Here is a 17,423-nt window from a genome sequence, read left to right as displayed (position 1 = left end):
AAAGAGTGGCACTGATGTTCATTGTTGCTTTTTCTGACTCTTTTGTCCATGGTAGTCCTATTAAACTTTTAGATGCTTTAATCTTTATGGTGAGCAATAATAATATTGTCTTGATGAATAGTAGATATTAAGACCAAACATATCATCCCAATGAACACATTTCTTAGGAACTGCTGTGTCCTTTTCCTCTCTGTTTCCTAGCATTATAATTATGGTGTCGTATTTTTAAGTGTACTAAGAAGTATTTTCTTGTCAGTAAGTTTTCTCTGAGTGAGGCTTTAGTTTCAAAAGACCATTCAGAGCAGGAGGTAACTCGTGTACCACATAACCCTTCTCCACTTTGCCACATCATGTGTCCCCAGCACTTGTCTCATAAAAGTTCCAGAAGTAGTTGTGTCTCTCCATGTAGTGAGTGAGTGATTCAGCTCAGCGATCTGGCAGGAAATTAGCTGGGGAAAAGCTTGGTTAAATTTCAGCTGTGTTATTGAAGTGTTAAGCAGTCCCACAGAAAGATGTGTCGAGGAGCTGAGGCAGCCTTTGGAGGCTGTGGGTGCAGGCAGCATGAGAAGAACTATGGACAGAGATGAGAGGAGCAGGGAAGAAGAGCAAGGACTAGGATTTTTTTTCATTTGGCAGCACAAAGGTGTTAAATGGACTCAGCTATTTTTGAAATCCTAATGTGTATTTAACTGAAAGCAATTTTATGTGTACATGGGTGTCATTATTCACATAAGTCATTTGATTATTTCTTTTTTTTTTTTTTTTAACCTTTGCCTAAAGCTATTACAAAGATGGAATGATAGCTGTATTTTCTGTCTTCATTATTTTATCAATTATTTTAGAGCATTCAAAACAATTATTGTAAAAGAGGGGATGGTTATGGTGCAGTGTAGTGTGAAGTGGTGGTATGTGAATTATCATTAAATGAAACACCGGTTCTTGAAAATCTACACAGCTTCTATTATTGTGACCTGCAACAAAAAGAGGGCAGTTAGGCCAAGTTTTAAAAATAAATAATGATAATCTGTATTCTTGAATATGGATTAGACAGTTCACTGCAGATCAAGTACTGTTAAAAATTGTCATTTCAGGCCAAGTGTTCATGTTTGAGTTGCCACTTCACTTTCCGTTGTAGTTGACAATGTGAAAATCCCTGATTTTTCATTTTCCCACAGAGGAAATACTGTGCATCATTAGGGTGAACTCAGTCTATCTCTCACTCAAGTCAGTAGTCACTTCCTACTGACATCTGTAGGATTGGGCTTTAGTCCTGTGATGGAACTTTCCTGTGTTTTGCCAAGACCCATCACTCTATTTTCCTAGTTCTTCCATATGTAAACCCTAGATAGATGCAGTGATATTTATGCAGCAGTTTTACCAGATGGCTCTTGAATCATCTGTTCTCAATGAAAAATGGAAAGACCAGGAGCATATATAAAGGCTGAATTAATCTTTGTAATTAAATGGGACATTACTTTGCCATGAATAATTTTAGCTTTCACAATGTATTTCATGCTAATTTTTCAGTGAACTGTAATTGTATTAATTTTTTATATATTTAGAAGCTTAAAAATGATCTTTACAAAGTTATTGAGTCAAGTTAATATACAGAAGATCTCTGTCAGACTCAAAACTTTGTTGTGAGATATATGTTTTGTTTTCTCTTTACTGTAAGTAAAATATGTCAGTACTTAGTGTTGTATAAAATGTCCAAGTCATACTTTGAGAGGCAGAAAGGCTCTCAGAATACTCACACGCTTGGTTGTCAAGTGAGAATTTGAATGGGCTGGAAACTGGGATGCTTTGGAGCACTGAAACATGTGTGCATTCCCACGTGGGCAAGTTGATGAGCAGAGAGTGAAAGCTTGTTTATTATTTTGTCTGTGTAGTAAACTGACTTGCAGTGCTCTCTGTGACAGAAAGACACTGATGGTAAAATCCTGGCTGTGTTGAAGTCACTGGGGAAACTTCGATGCACAAGGAGTGGTGGAAGTAGTGGTCCCACTCTGGATCCTCTGCCTCAGAGCCTGCTCTCCCTGGCTGCTGGGCTAGAAAAGAGTCATCATGACTTACCCTAAAGCACCCTGCAAGAGCCTCTTGCTTGTGATGGCAGGAGAGGAGCCCTGGAGCGATGAGTTTCCTTAATTTACCCAACAGCCCAATGCAGGCTGAGTGCTTATTGGTGCCTGGGGGAAGTATCCCATCACCTCTTTTCTTCCTGTACAAAGGGTTGTTTAATATGCAAATTAGAGAAAAGAGTTAAATGAGCCTTTGAACCATAAAAACTTGTGGATAGCGTGTTTATGGTGGATTCATATGCAATTGCCACATGGCTGGTTCCTGTACATTTGTCACATTTCATTTGACTCCCCTGTGCATGCCTTCTGGAAGGCTGGTCTCTTATACCTACTTTTAATCTTATCAAGGGGAAAATACTGACATCATTATCAAAGAGCAAGGAAGTTATAGAAGAGCTTTCCACTTCCTTGTGCTGTATAAATAGGGAATCTCCAAACTGCTGTTAAATATTACACAAGTGAACAGAAAAATAGGTACAGAAACAAGACTTCCAACATGCAAATTTAGAAACCTACTCTCAATATGATAGTTTCTAACTTGTCACTTGTGTTAATAAATTGGGCTGTGTGTTGGGCTTAGCTGAACAGGTTTGCACCTGATGCAAAGCCCCTAGGAGGAATCCCAGTCAGAGGGATTCCCAAGGACTTCAGAGGGCTTCCTATGTTCTCTCATGAGTTTTGCTTTGGCTATAGGAAACAGTTTGCCTAACCAAGAGCCAAACACCCTTCACTGTCAGCATCAGCTTTGTCTGTCTTTTTTGCTCTGATCTCTAACTCGCACATATTGTGGTAAGGCCTTTTAAGTAATAAACGCAATAAAATAACATTTCCCCCTTATCTATCTATCTCACAAAATACAGACAGCTTTAGACATTGAAAAAGCATCGAAGTACTAGAAGCAGCAGTGCCTTTTGAGTTTGCTTTCAAAAATCTCGAGACACACTCTGTTATTTACTAGGGGTTTATATAGCCTTTGCAAAAAAACTCCATTGTGTCCAACTACTTAATTCTCATGCTTAGAAATCTCAATCTCACTACATCAATTGTGAAAGTCACAAAGAAAGTGATGAACTTATGCAGAATATTTGAGATTCACCAGACTTGTTTAAGCAGCTGACTTAGCAAAAATTAAAACTGATGTGTTTTGCTCTTTCCTTTTTTAAAGCTAGTTTTAACTGGGATTGAAACATGAGGAATAATTTTCCGATTCCTTGCAAAGTTCAGTCAGTTGGACCTGACAACACCACCAGGAAAAAATTAGGCACTCTTGATTACATACAAACTTGCAGATGAATCATGCTCCCTTCCTAGCTTTTTATTATCCCTCCCCAGCACAGCATTTAAAATATCGTGAAAGCTGAACCTTTTGGAAAAGTAAGGAAACATTCTGTTGTAAGCTAATTTGGCTCATTTCATATTTTCCATTCAGCATTTTTCTTCCATTGCTATTTTTATTACTAGGGCAATTTGCATGACAATGGGATCTTTTTTGCTTAAGAGATCATCTGCTCCTGCTGCTAATTTCCTACCTGAAGATGTTATCTTCTGTTTGTGACATCTCAATTACCTCAACCACAATTAATCGTGATGTCACAAATGGAGGATTATGACTTTGGGTTGGAAATGAGATTGAAGGAGTTTAAAGAAGAGGCCTTTCTTGAAAAATAAAAGAGGAAACAATGACTTTGGTGAAATGGAGGCAGTCCTCCGTTACCTTTCTTCTTAAAATTGTGGAACAGCTGGTTTTAAGTCTTGCTGTATAGGAGGCCCTGCTGTATTGAGATATTGTGAAGTGGGAGAAGGAGAAAGGATATGTGGAGGAAGGGGAATCTTCACTTGAGCAGTCAGGACCCTGCAGCAAGAAGGAAATAAAAGTCGTTGGACCCCAGAGAGGTCCAGGCTCTGCTCCCAGTGAGCAGAATGCAGGGTTGGTACAGTTGTACTTGGTTTAAGGGCCAATTATTTATTGCTTTTCATATCTTGCAATATTCATTTGAGTTTTGACATCTGAGTTTGATGACCATGGAGGAGCACCTTTTGAGGGGTGGAGGGAATTCCAAAGACTTACGGAGAAATTACATTCAGCATCCTGAAAACATAAAAAGTGAAAGTTTTGTGCTGTCCTAGTCCATGATGGCTGTAATTTATCCTATGGAACTTTCACATTTCACTTGGTATGTCATCTTTTTGTATACTTTTGCTTTCTTCTGGAAACCTGTTTCCACAGAGATTCTGGGTTTCTGAGTGGCCTGCTGGTGTTTTTGTGAGGATTACTAGGGCGGTATATACATGCACACCATGATTTACAAAGTGGGAATACTCATCTACAGCTACTTCACACTGGACTGTTCACGCAGGTTGTGCATAAATTCTGGGGCCAAGTCACGACTGAAAGAGGATTAATGACAAGTGACATGTTTTATTTTAACACCCCTACTGACATTAGGAAAAAGGCAAAAACTGAAAGGTAAAGGAGTGAAACTGGAGAACTAAACAAAGATGAGCCCTGTGGTTTTTGGAAAAGACAGTGTCCTTCAGAAAAGGAGCCATCCTCAGGTGCAAATAGCAGTGGCCCTCAGTGGAAACACACCAGTCTGCACTTGCTGGGACCATGGTTGATTCACAGCTGTGCATCAAATCTATTTTAGCAGTTGGATGTGTACCAGCTATTTTGCCATAGTGGAACAGGCCATTTCCTGTCGTCCTTTGGAAAACATTGTACAAACAGGCATTTGACCATCTGATTAACACAAAACCCAGTAGGGAAAATCAGCTGTTAAGATTTTGCACTCAGACACATTGCTGTAAGTACGCAAAAGCTCTGCAGGCAGCAACAGACCCACTGTGATAATCTGACAACGGAATCTGGACTCTGTGCATTGTGATGCCGAGCTCATTTGTAGCACCAAGTTTACCTTGTAGGCAAGTTGTTTTGAAGTTAAATTAGGATGGCTCCAGGGGACCATAATAATACAAAGTGGGAACTGAGCAAGAAAGAGAGAAAGCTGTATGCTGAAAGTGGTTTTATCTGTCAAAACTTTTTTTTCTCTTTTTCTTTTTCAAAGGCAAAAGCAGTTATGGCGAAAGTTGGTTACCCTCAGTTTATAATGAATGACACATATATTAATGAAGACATCAAAACTGTAAGTGTCAGGCTTGCAGCTTTATTCATTTATTTCAGCTATTCTTCGCTCTGTTTTGCTGCTGTCTAAAATCAAAGCTAGTCTTTTATTTGGTATGCACCTGGACTTGTGCTTGCCTGGTTATTTTTATTTTATTTTTGAAGTGTGCTAGCTCTAAATTTTGTCTAAGTAGTCAATGTTGTTGTATCTGAGTGAGATCATGAGGCCTGCTGGGAGTAAAATGTGCCTGCATGCAAAGAACCTTCCTGCCATTAAGCATTTTAAAGGTTAAGCATACACTGTAATTTTTGCATAAATTTTGCATTTAACTATAAAAATGGAACAAATCAAAAGCATTTCTTCTCAAAATAATGGTCTTCAAAAACACTAATGCATTTTATCTCAGAATATCACAATTTAGGATGCCCTATATAAGCTCTCCTCATCTCTCCAGGCTATGAATTTAATTTACAGTTGTTGCTTTTAATAATGCCAAGAGGTCCTAACCAATGTATAGGCCTATTGTGTTGCCTGCTGGACAAGGATACTGTGGGAGAACTCCTTCCTGCTCCAGTATCTGTGCAGCCTAACTAAGGCAGGAAGGCAAATGATTAATAATAATATATTTTACCGTTTTCCAACTGTGGCACGCATTTGATGAATTGTATTACTGAAAGTCACAGGCAAACTAGAAACCCAAGTTCAATCCTGGACCAGTAAAAGACAAGAGCGATCATCATCTTTGCCAGAGCACATGAACAAACACTAAACAGAGGCATCATTTTTTGAGAGAACCAACTCTACCAGCCAAGTCCTTGTCCATGGAAAGTGTAGGGTGAGATGGTGCAGTGAAAACAGTGTAATGAGACAGAGCATGTGACCAACTCTCACTCAGGGTATAGAATTATTTGCTCAGATAAGTGGCAATGTCTGCTGAAAAATACTTGTTAATCATGCTTGCAAAACCATAGTTTACATCTGAAGTGCAACTTCCTCACAAATCCTAGAATTGTTTTAAACTGATGACAGGGCTTACAACCTATTAACATCCCTTTTCCTTGCCTGTTTAGTTGTGTGTGTGTGAATGCTATTATATTTGGAAACTTATGGAAGTATGGAGCCTTATGGCTGTAAATATTTAATGTGGCAGAACCCTCAGAAGGCACAGAATATGAAGTATTGGTTATAAAATGTATAGCAAACTGAAAAAGGGGACTTTGTTACATTGTTGGAAGTGGTTTTAAAATGCACTTTTACAAATGAAAGTAGGCCTACTTCCTCCTGGAAAAGAGGCTCTCTTAATAATAGCCATAGAAATGTGCAGTCTGCAATCCATTGTTGGGTGCTTATGATTCCTTCAGCAGCACTCCGCACAGTAAAGGGCTTTCCCAGTGTTCCAGACCCTTGTGCAAATCTGCTCAGCCTGTTTTTTTAACTAAGCTCATAAAATATTTATTCTTCCTACCAACTGTGAAAATTTTACTTGCTTTGAAAATCACTAAAAAATTAGGTGATTAGCTTGTATAAAATAAAAATTCTGTTTGTTTTATGTCAGCTTTTGTTTCTTTGGACATGCTTTAAAATTGTCTGTGCTTTTTCTATACAGCTGAAGTTTACAGAAAGTGATTATTTTGGCAATGTATTGCAAACTCGCAAATATGCAGCCCAATCTGATTTCTACTGGCTTAGAAAAGAAGTTCCAAAAACAGAGTGAGTAGACAAAATACATATTTACATAATCTTCTAACAATGTTTTAAATTATATTATTTAATTTATATAATAAATACTGTTATCTATTAAGTTTTAATAGAATTATATAGACAGCAACATGTTATGACACAAAAAGCCTATGGGCAAATTCCCATTATTCAGAAACTCCTGTGGATTTTTTTTTCGGTGAGTTCTAGGTATCCCTGCTCATATGCACGGTATTCACATGCTTGAAGCTTGAACTTAATTTAATGAAAAAAAGGGGTAACTGAATCACAATTAAAAATGGACTGTGCCTCTTGGTCACAGTTAGAGTTTGAAATGGTACAGCAGGGATTTATGAAATAAATTTTGTAGGAATGAAACCATAGTAAGAGATAATGTTATTATTAGTAATACAAATCAGCATTGTTAGTTACCTGCTGTTAATAGCAATGATACAGAATGAAACATAATTTAATCTACATATGTTATTTTTATTTATTTGTAAACATTAGAGTGCAGATTGTGTCACAAACTGTCATAAAATACATGAGAGAATCATTCTCTTTTCTTACTTGTGGGTAATCAAATCCTTAAAATGCAAATTAAAACCTAAGCAGAACTTAATTAGTCTAATCATGCTACTTAAAAATGACTTCTTCTACACACAGTCTTTGAAATCAGTGCTGCTGCTTAGCTCCTGTGGTGGTATTTCCTCAGGACTCCAGAAAGTCCTACTCCAACTGAACCATACTTTGTTCCAGGGGTGGCTCCGTGCTGTCTGTGAGGCAGGGCAAGGATGTCAGCGGGACAAACAAAGGCTGTTCATGGTTAGAGTGTTTTAATTTGGCCCCGTGTGTTCAAGGGTTTTTTTATAGCTTAGTTTTTATTGTGAATTTTACCTTCTCATCACAGCTTTCTCTGACATTGCACTGGTTAACCCCAGGGGACGATTTTAGGGATTTTCCTGGATGTCAGGACTAGACCATGATGGTGTATTTCCTTCAGAGTAACAGTTCCAAGAGAGCAGTGAAACAACACTGGCCTCTCTATAGCAGTGATCAGCAACCTCCTCCTCATGGTCAGCCTTGGGGCAGCACTGATGCAGAACCTGTAGATTCTTGGCACAATGGGAAAACTCCCCTGTAAGGAAATGGACTGGTAGGCAGCCCCTGACTCAAGAACTATCTGCTGAGAGCTGTCACGTGGGTACGCTTAAAAAATGAAAGTGTTATCTGATTGCCCACTACAAGATTGAACACCTTCTCATGCCTGTCTTTACCATCTTATTTCTAGGACTATATAATAGCCAGCCCCTCATCACCTCTGCAGCTCTTTTCTTGTCACCTCTCAGAGCACATTCAGGTCTGAGGGATGCCAGTTTGATTTCTGGTCCCTTCTCTTTGTTAGCACAGCTATTTGCTCTGCCTTCTGCAGGGCTGGAGGTAAGCTCCACGTGAGGCCTGGCGGAGGAATAATTAGGGTTCCTGCTGGGACATTATTCTGTCTCTGCAACTGTTCAGTGATAGAAAAGGGTTCTGAAAGTGGTGTCACTCTGCCTGCTGAGGGACACCAAGGCACAAAGAGTCATTGCTGCCTCCAGTAATTTTTAAAAAATTTATTAAAATAATCCAATAACTCCCACTTACCAGTCTGAGGCATGTCAAACCTGGCCTCAAAAATATCAGCCACTTTTTAGCCACTTGCCACTTTCAAATTATCATACACCCCTGCTTTCTGATGCTTTTACTTCTTTTTTTTCCTCTAATTTTTCTGTTTTTGTTTTTTAAACTTTTCCATTTCATAGAACTCCACAGAATTTTTGATGAAGCTTGGTGCTATGTTAATAGCTAATTACCCTTGGGTTTTTGTTTCTATTTCCTTAATTTCTTCTTTTCCGTAGTTTAGTAGCTTTTAGCATAACATTTATATTTAGAGATAGATATTATAAGATCATCAAAGTTGTGGACCAAAAAAGATAAATAAGAAAATGAGTGTTTAAGGAAATAAAATAAAAGTTACTAAAGTAATACTACAACCAAAAGGTAAAACACCATATTCTTTCAGCAGACAGTCCATGTTTCTCAACAATATTATTTCAAACTGGAATAATTTTCCTCAGCTAAATGTGAAATTAAGATGATGGTTCAATCAAAGTACCAGGAAAAGACCATCAGGGGATGGACAGAGGAGATGGGAGATACAAGACAAAGGAGTTGGGTAAAACAAGGAAGAATGTGGATAACAAAATGGAAAACAATTATTTTGGAAATTCAACAGTTTTTTAATCTGAAAAGACAAGGAAAAAACTTAAATCAGGAGTAATTATCAAAATCCTTTGTTCTCTGTTCTGTTCCCTCCATCCCTGGCATTTATCTGCTTGACAGGAGAAGGGAGCATGGAGGAACTCAGATGAGACATTGCTCAGGGCATGGGTGGGGGGACATACCCAGCCCTGCTTGTACCAGAAAGCTGTGACAAGGCATCTGTTCTGCCAGTCCTGGGGCCAGGCTCCCCTGAGGGCACCCTGGCTGTGGTCCTCAACACTATTACTTGTTGTCCTCAACACCAGCTTTGGATGCCAGCTGCCATCCTCACAGCTGGCTGGGGAGATGACTGTCACCTTCACAGCTGGCTCTACCTAACAAAGAAGAAAGTGCTCAGGTATCAGCAGAGAGACACATGAAAGGGATTTGTGCAGGAGCTGAGGAGCATGGTGCACAAACCAGCGCAGGTTACGTTGAGAGGGCTCAGTGGAGAAGGAGAGGCTGGAAGGGGCAGTGAGGGAGAATGGGCACCAGGTGTGAAGACAATTATTTTAATCCTGGTGAGATTCAGCTGGAGCAGAGGAAAGTAAAAGTTAGTACAGGGAGAAGTGATGGCCACGTATAAGGGAGAAGTAAAGGAGAGTCAGGGTTTTAGTTGCATTTACTTATCCAACGACGGAGCCATACACATTCCTACATACAAATATACACACGTGTGTGTGTGTGTATATAAACACACTCCTGCACCTTTTTATCCATGATGGAATCTGTCCTTAACACTGATATCATACTTGCAAATAACAAAGCATCAGAGGACTTCTTGGGCATGCCACTTCATTACTATTTATCTTTCTCCTTTGAAGTCAGCATATAATCTAAGATTTTTAGACCTGGTCAAATCTTTCTCAATTTTTCACTTTCTGTGCTGGGGATGTAGGCATCTGGTATCCTGATAAGAGGACCCAAAGGAGGTATGCTATGAGAGGATTCCAGGGTCTCCTCCAGGGCCCATCCCTGTTTTTCTTGACCACACACTAATGTGTGTAAGCCCTGGCCCTTGGTTTGCCCCAAGGGAGAGCAGCTATGAGAGGTTCTGGGTTGGATACCATTAAGGACAGTGTAAAGCTCCTTCTCCTAAAAGGGAAAAGCAGCCATCAGGAACACTGGGTGGTCTGTTGTCTGTTGGAGAGATGCTGCTGGAGAGCTCAGAAATTGTGTGGCTGGGACCTGCCCTGGAGAGGAGAGGCTGGAAAGGAGCCTTCTGGAGCCTTTTCCTGGTCTTTGAACCTCATTTTGATCAGTGATGTGGCACTGAAGGCTGGGCCCAGCCTTACCATCCTAGTTGCTTGCCTATTCCTAAGGGAGACAGATGGCAGCCTGGCCTAGGACAATAATCTTCTGTTTCTACAGGGGAAAATGTATAAAAGAGACTAACAATGAGAAGAGGAAATACAATTTTGAAAGTCACCTTGAAGGTTGCCTCCCAGTTAGAAGGTTTCTTAATAGTATTTTCTTTGAAAGACATTTTCCAGCTTCCAGAAACTTAGTACACTTTTCACTTCTGACCGGCTTAAGTCTTGTACATCGACAAGTTCATTTTCTTTATTTATATTACTATTTTTTATTTCTTACTTTGGATGTTGAACAGCAAACTGAAAGATTTCTTCTAACTCAAAAAATTGAGAGATCAGTTTGAAAATTTAGTTTGTGCTTTACAGAGAATAAAGTAAACTAATAAGCTTTTTCCTGCGTTGTAAATGTTCCCAGCCACCCCTCTTCATGAGTGGCAATGTAGCACACTGTACTCTTAACTCAGAAAGAAAATATCACAGAGAAAATTGTAGCCTAAAGAAACACAGAGTAAGAGAGTTTCTGCCCCACTTGCTGTCTCAGTGTATGTTTCACATTTTATTTTTACAAGAGAAATCTCAACCTTACAAGTGTCAACTCTGCAGCGTTAGGTTCTGACTGCTGCAGTAGTAGATAGGTAATGCTACAGGACATCATTCAAAGCTGTCCCATTTTTCACAAACTTATAGCAAATGAAAACAGTGTCAGCAGTTCTAGAATTTTTATTTATTTACTTTGCAATTAATAAGAGCTTGGAATGTTATGCCTTTCTTTTTTTTCTATCCTTCTGTTAATAGATAAAATGCACTGAAATTGTAACCAGACCTAGAGCAAATGCTCAGGGAATCTGACTTCAAACAGGAATGGGAGAGTTATTTCTAAATTTTTTTCACCTGAAAATTTAACAGCAGCAGCTATTTATTACACACCTTCATATGGTAATTTGGTGTGTTATTAGTTAAGGACTGTCCCTGACGGTTCAGTCATTTCAAGGAGTTCACATGGCAGATGAGAAGTGAAGTTGTTCTGCTAGTCTGGATGGAAGCAGTCTTGGTTATTTCTACTCTTTTCTGGAAAATACTTCCTAAATCTTTTTGAGAGTGCTCAGAATGGTACAACAAAATGCTGGAATGGAAATCTCCTTGCCAAATGTCAAATATGAAATACTCTTCGAGAACTCTCATTCTTCCTGACTCCTCAGTAGGGCTGCTAAGTGTCCTCTTCGTAACTGCCTAAAAGCATAACAAGTTTCATACAGGGTCGTTTTTGAGGCCTCATTATGAAAAAGCAATTTGGAAAGAACTGAGTTCAGTTCTACAGTGAGAAAATCAAGGCTGTTCTCAGTCTTTGGCTCATGTTAAGGTCAGGAAATGGGATGGGCTCTGCTATTGCAGTGGTAGATCATGAGAAACAAAGCAGGATGGGGATGCTTGTGATACATCTACGAGCTACAAGTCTATGAGTTCTTAGGTATGAAAGTATGGCCAGAGGATGGTGTGATGTCCTCCCTCCGTAAATGCGGAACAAATGTCGCCAGCATTCACTGCTGCTCTTGGGCAGAGTGAAGTGCTCCTGTGGGGACAAGTACCTGCATCACCAGCTCCTCACCCAGTAAAACAGCTTGTGCTGTTAAGAGAGCTGTCTCTAGGCAGTGAAGAGCTCTTTGCTGCTGCTTGTGGTGATTCCTCTCTGCAGCTAACTGTGGTAAGCCCTCCCAGAGGATGGAGAGAAGAACCACAGCACATTAATCTGATTTGAAGTATCTGTGATACATCTCAGGCTCTTGATCCTCTGGAAATAAAAGGCTAAGAGGAATTTTCAAAAAAGGAGGATTTGCTGTTCCAGAAGCCTTTTTCATGCTTAAAAGTTGCTGTTTGAGAAAGGCTGTTGCAAGCAGAACAAGCCAACAGGGTGAGATGCAAGTCACAGCACTATGTGTCTTTGTTCAAACTTACAGTAAAATCTAAATTGAAGTGTTGATTGTTTCAGATGAGTCCTTTTCAGATGGGATTTCTCCTTTTCAAAAAAGGGGCAGTCCTCCAGATTTACTGCTAAGCCTGGAGAGCAGGTCCCAAGGCACAAATGGCAGGCTTGCATCCTTCAAAACAGTTCAGCTGATTGTGTCTGTGAACATGAAATTGAAATGTTGTTAATTAAGCCCCTAATTTTTTTTTTGATCCCCTCACCATACACATTCTTTCTTCAATTTTCCATTATCTCACTACATTACCTCTAACATTTAATCTCCTTATTATGAAGAGAAAACAACCTCCCCCTGCTCCTCCCCTTCACAATCTCCTAATAAACAAAGCAGGGAGAGTTATCTGTGACAATTAGAGCCTTTAATGTGACAGATTGTTAAAATATGTACACGATATCACTCTTTTAGCCTTCATTTGTTAGTTTTTCTGGTTGATTCATTGCAAAATAAGCTGCTCAGCTTGGAGACTAAAACAAGCAATTAAATTTATTGACAAAAGACAAAATGCTGCCATTTTCAAACTCTCCCCTTTGTTACCTGGTTTATGTGAGGACATTAGTTGTCAGAAAGCCAGTCAGGGTGTGCAGATGACTCTTTCATTAATGGGGCTATTTTAAAGCACAAATTGTGTATACATTGTCATTGATATCACATATTTTCCATATTCTGATAGATCTTCCTTTGTTTTGCAGCTTCTATCTCTCCTCTTTAAAAGAAAATTTCCAAAGCAATTACATTGCATTCATGTGGCTTTTCAAAACTTTTGAGTAATATTTTGCTAAAGACATCAGGATGTTCTTGTTTGGATATTTACTAGAGTTACTTCTAAGTTATTATGAACTAACCACTAATTCTCATCATCTTTATTTCTTTTGCCTCACTGATCCCTTATAAAATCATAAAGTGAAATCTTGGGCTCACTGAACTCAGGGTTTCATCTGAGGAGATTTGGTTCTTGATGAAGTCAGTTGAGATTTTCCACTCATATGGTTGAAGCCACTGTCAATACAGATGAGCTTAGGCTAAGGAGATTCATTTGCTATTCATAGAATCATAGAATATGTTGAGTTGGAAGGGACTCACAAGGATCATCAAAGTCCAACTCCTATTCAAATCTAGGGTTTCCTCCAGTATATATGAGAAATCAAACTATGAGAGGAAATGCCTGGCAAGAGGCCTATTTGTTTAGGATGGTCATGTTCACTGCATAGGGTACAGAACATGAAGCTGTTTATTCTGAATTTACATTCCCAGAAGGTACTTGTTTGTGTTGTTGGCATAATCCTAATTGTTCAAGTAATTGTTCAGCAAAGCCTCTAAAGCCACTTTACTTGTTTCAAAATGCTCTCCTCTAATTTCAACAGAGAGTTTCTCCACACGTGTTTGAAAGACACTCAAGAGAGGTTTCCCAGCTGCTGTCAGTCTTGCAGCCTCTGCTGGGTGAATTTTGATTCATCAGCATGGCAGACCTCAGAAGCACAGTGGTCACTTAGAAATTAAACAGATCACGTGATAGGAACACTAGGAATCGCTCTTGTTGGGAATTCATTGACTGTACATAGTTAAAGTCATTAAACAATAGATTTCAATGTTCTAAGAAAATGTGAGTAGCATGTACTGAAATGGAGAAATACTTAAACTTTAATGTATCTTAAGTCCTTAATGTTTTTACTTCCTTCACCTGAGTTCAATTTTTATCTTTGCTCCTTTGATTCATAAAGGTGAATGTCAATGTACTGACAGAGAATTAATTTTGTTCTTACTACAGGTGGTTTACAAGCCCGACTACTGTAAATGCTTTCTATAGTGCATCTACCAACCAGATCAGTGAGTATCTGCCTTCTGAGTCTCCTTATAAAGTGCCTGTTTGGGAATGTATGTGTCAAGCTTCAGATAACTGCTGTACCTATTGTGTTGTTTGTGACCAAAAATTAAAAGCTCAGACCTGGTAATTCAGCTGTGAGACCTAAGTGAGAGGATCAATCTGGAAAACCCAGAGCTCCCACAAATTGGAACTACAGTTGCTCAATGAGTTACCCTGCGTCAGATGAGTTGCAGTGACCATGTGTGTGTTTGTACTCTGTCCATTGCAAATGATAGCTTAAATCACTTTTATTAAAGCCTAATGTTTCTATCTTCTGTTTTCTGTGGCAAAAACATGTGTACACACATCTCCATAAATATACAATGATAGCAGTTCTGTCCTCTAGTATTGACAGATATGTAGCAATAAATGGGACTAGAGATGACTGTGATACAGACCAGAAAACATACAAATGTTTGTCCAGTGGATTTGTTCAATACCTTCAAGGACAAGGAGTGATATCTGTAGCTAACTTAAAATTCTTACCTGTATAGTTTGATGAAATTATTTTGTATATGCAGTACTACCTGTCTTCTACTAATTTTAGTTACTGGTTGTTTTTAGATAGCTTATATTCTGGTGTGGAAACAAATTAGGTAAAAGAGATGAGTTTTTCAAAGAAGTGTTACGAGTTTGGATGTTCATTCCTGTTTGTTTTAATGGGGCTTTGAACTGAAATTTTCTATCAGGCTTTAAAATTCAATACCAGTCTTTCTGTGTACAAGAGTGTTACCTTTACCCTGGCACTTCTCTTTGCTCTTACAAGCTTTGCATGTTAAATCAGCCTTCTTCTTCTATGCCATTCGTGTCTGGAAGGTGGCTGCCACCACCTCTGTGGTCTCGGTCCCCAGAGACAGGACCTCAAAAATTGCTTAGTGATTCCCCCTTTTATTCCTGCATCTCTTTTGGTCACAGAGAGAAAGGCACAAAGTTAATGTATCACACTGAAGAAGGTACAGCAGAGGACTGGCAGTCTGAGTCTGCTGGTATTTGCTTCTACCAATTTCTGTAAGCAACTTTGCCTCCAAACCACTCAAAATCTTTCATGTCTAAGTGATCTCAGTTGTAAAGCGTGTATAATAATTAGGCAGTTCTTTTGATTAAAATTAGTGCTATATTTAGATAGCTCTTCCTTAATTAGAGGGGCTGCCATCATTAGGCAGTCACATTTTTGTTGATCATCTGAGGGAGCACTTGGCTGAGGTGGTCACAGTTCTAAGGTACCTGCAAAGCATTACAGCTGCTCTTCCTCCACCATCACTGCTGCTGGAGAGGTTTTTTGTGAGTGGAGAGGACGCCTGCTCAGAGCAAAATGAAGCCATCACTGTTATACTGCTTTAATATTGGGTTCTCTCAAGTTTCAGCAGTGCTCAGCTGTCCCAGCCACTCCACCATGGCACATTAGAGAAAACTGTGTCAAGAGGCTGGAGCCACTGAAAATTTCACACTCATGTCTGAAAGAGTCAGGAGTCAGAGAGCTATCAAACATAACCCATCAGTTATGGGTGTAGAGGCAATTGTATTTTTTATCAAAACAGCTGACCTTCTCGTTCTGCTGGCAAGTGACCTTGAAGTGTGGACGGTGCTACTCACTCTCAGTTCTTTCAGGACTCTTTCAAAGAGGAAAAAGTTTAGGTAGGAGAGGGCTTTCTGAACAAAGCCCTCTCCTACCAGAGAGGTACAAATGTAATCATGCCCTGAAAATGATGTGCAACAGGAGGGAAGATTCAGAGAAAGGCACAGTACTGTCTTCCACTGCTGGCTGGTGTGTTTTAATGGGGCAAGAGGCCCTGTGAGATGTGGGAAGAACATTCTCAAGTCAGAAGCTGCTGATAAACATTTGACACATCACTACTGATTTCCCATTAATGCTGGTGGGGAAGAACTTCTACCTTGCTGCTTTGCAGGTATGTTTTCAGTAGTAATCCATGCAAAGTTTTGAGGGACTGCTCACATACCACAAGAACTGTGGCATTTTTAAAGGCCTAGTTAAACCACAGAAAAAAAGTTCTTCAAACTAGAGTCATTTGAGAAAAAGAATTAAGCTTGAACTCCAGCAAGTTAAATGTAAAACTGTGATACAGCAAGCCCAGAAAGATTTTGAGGACCAAATTTCTAGCAGCACAAGAACTAGTAATAAAAATTTTTTGTCAAATACATTGAAAGAGAAGAGTCTCTAAGGCATAAAAATAAGATAATTCTTTGCACGGGAAGAGTTTGGGAAGTTCTAACCCTGGAGCTTTTTCTTGTGAGAGGTTGGTCCCAGAAATTGCTTAAAATTTAGTGTCAATAAACTGTGTCAATAAGACTGTAGAAGAAATTCATACCATGAACTATGACAAATATAAGGACCATATGATATTCTCCCAGCTATTTCAAAGGAACTTCGACAAAAAATTTCCAAACAACCAGCTTTGATGTATAGCCTATGACTTTTAGTGGCCTCAGCACAGGAAGAGTAGGTGTGGCAAGTTTCAAATCCTATTTTTCAAAAGATAGTTCAGAGGGATCTGCATAAAAAATCACTTTAGCCTCTATATGAAGGAATGCGGTTGTGACCACAACATGATTGAATAGAGAGAATGAATAAGCGTATGATATAATGGTGAAGAGTGAACATGAGAATGTGAGATGTTTTTTGCTTTTTCTTTTAGAAAAAAATCATACTTTCTGAATCTATTAGAGGTTTTTTAAAATTTAGAAAGCAGGTAAGTATGCTTGATACACTGTTTTTTTCCATCGCACACTTTGGATGTTCTTTCCCAATACTAATAACTGGAAGTTGTTGTGGGACAAGAAAGAAGGCCCTTTCATAAGTTAATGATTGATTAGAGATAAGAAAAGGAGGTGGGAACCAATTCCTTGTTGGCAAATAGTTGGAGGGGTGTGTTGTGGGGATCTCTGCTATTTACCGCATTAGCGGATGATCAGAAAAGAGGGTGTTCTGTTCTGTACAAAAGAGTAGAGGTATATGAACTCAGTTCAGGAGGACAGTTCCCTCTGCTGCTGGCTTCTGGAAGGTAGGAATATGTGCTAGCAGAAGAATTACCTCACAGGTAGTTGCCTGA

The 17,423-nt window shown here is 39.2% G+C and overlaps 1 protein-coding gene across 1 annotated transcript in view; it reads left to right on the top strand.

Annotated features, from left to right (window-relative positions):
* Positions 1 to 17,423, top strand: part of PHEX (phosphate regulating endopeptidase homolog, X-linked) — a 98,386-nt gene that overhangs the window by 58,231 nt on the left and 22,732 nt on the right. Inside the window, exons 13-15 of the mRNA XM_008629240.2 lie at positions 5,144 to 5,221; positions 6,807 to 6,910; positions 14,260 to 14,318. Of these exons, the coding sequence (XP_008627462.1) occupies positions 5,144 to 5,221; positions 6,807 to 6,910; positions 14,260 to 14,318 (241 nt within the window). The remainder of the gene's footprint in view (positions 1 to 5,143; positions 5,222 to 6,806; positions 6,911 to 14,259; positions 14,319 to 17,423) is intronic.

The sequence above is a fragment of the Corvus brachyrhynchos genome, unplaced genomic scaffold (genome assembly GCF_000691975.1).
Source record: "Corvus brachyrhynchos isolate BGI_N302 unplaced genomic scaffold, ASM69197v1 scaffold11, whole genome shotgun sequence".
Classification (NCBI taxonomy): domain Eukaryota; kingdom Metazoa; phylum Chordata; class Aves; order Passeriformes; family Corvidae; genus Corvus; species Corvus brachyrhynchos.
This window is presented reverse-complemented; position numbering and strand designations above follow the sequence as displayed.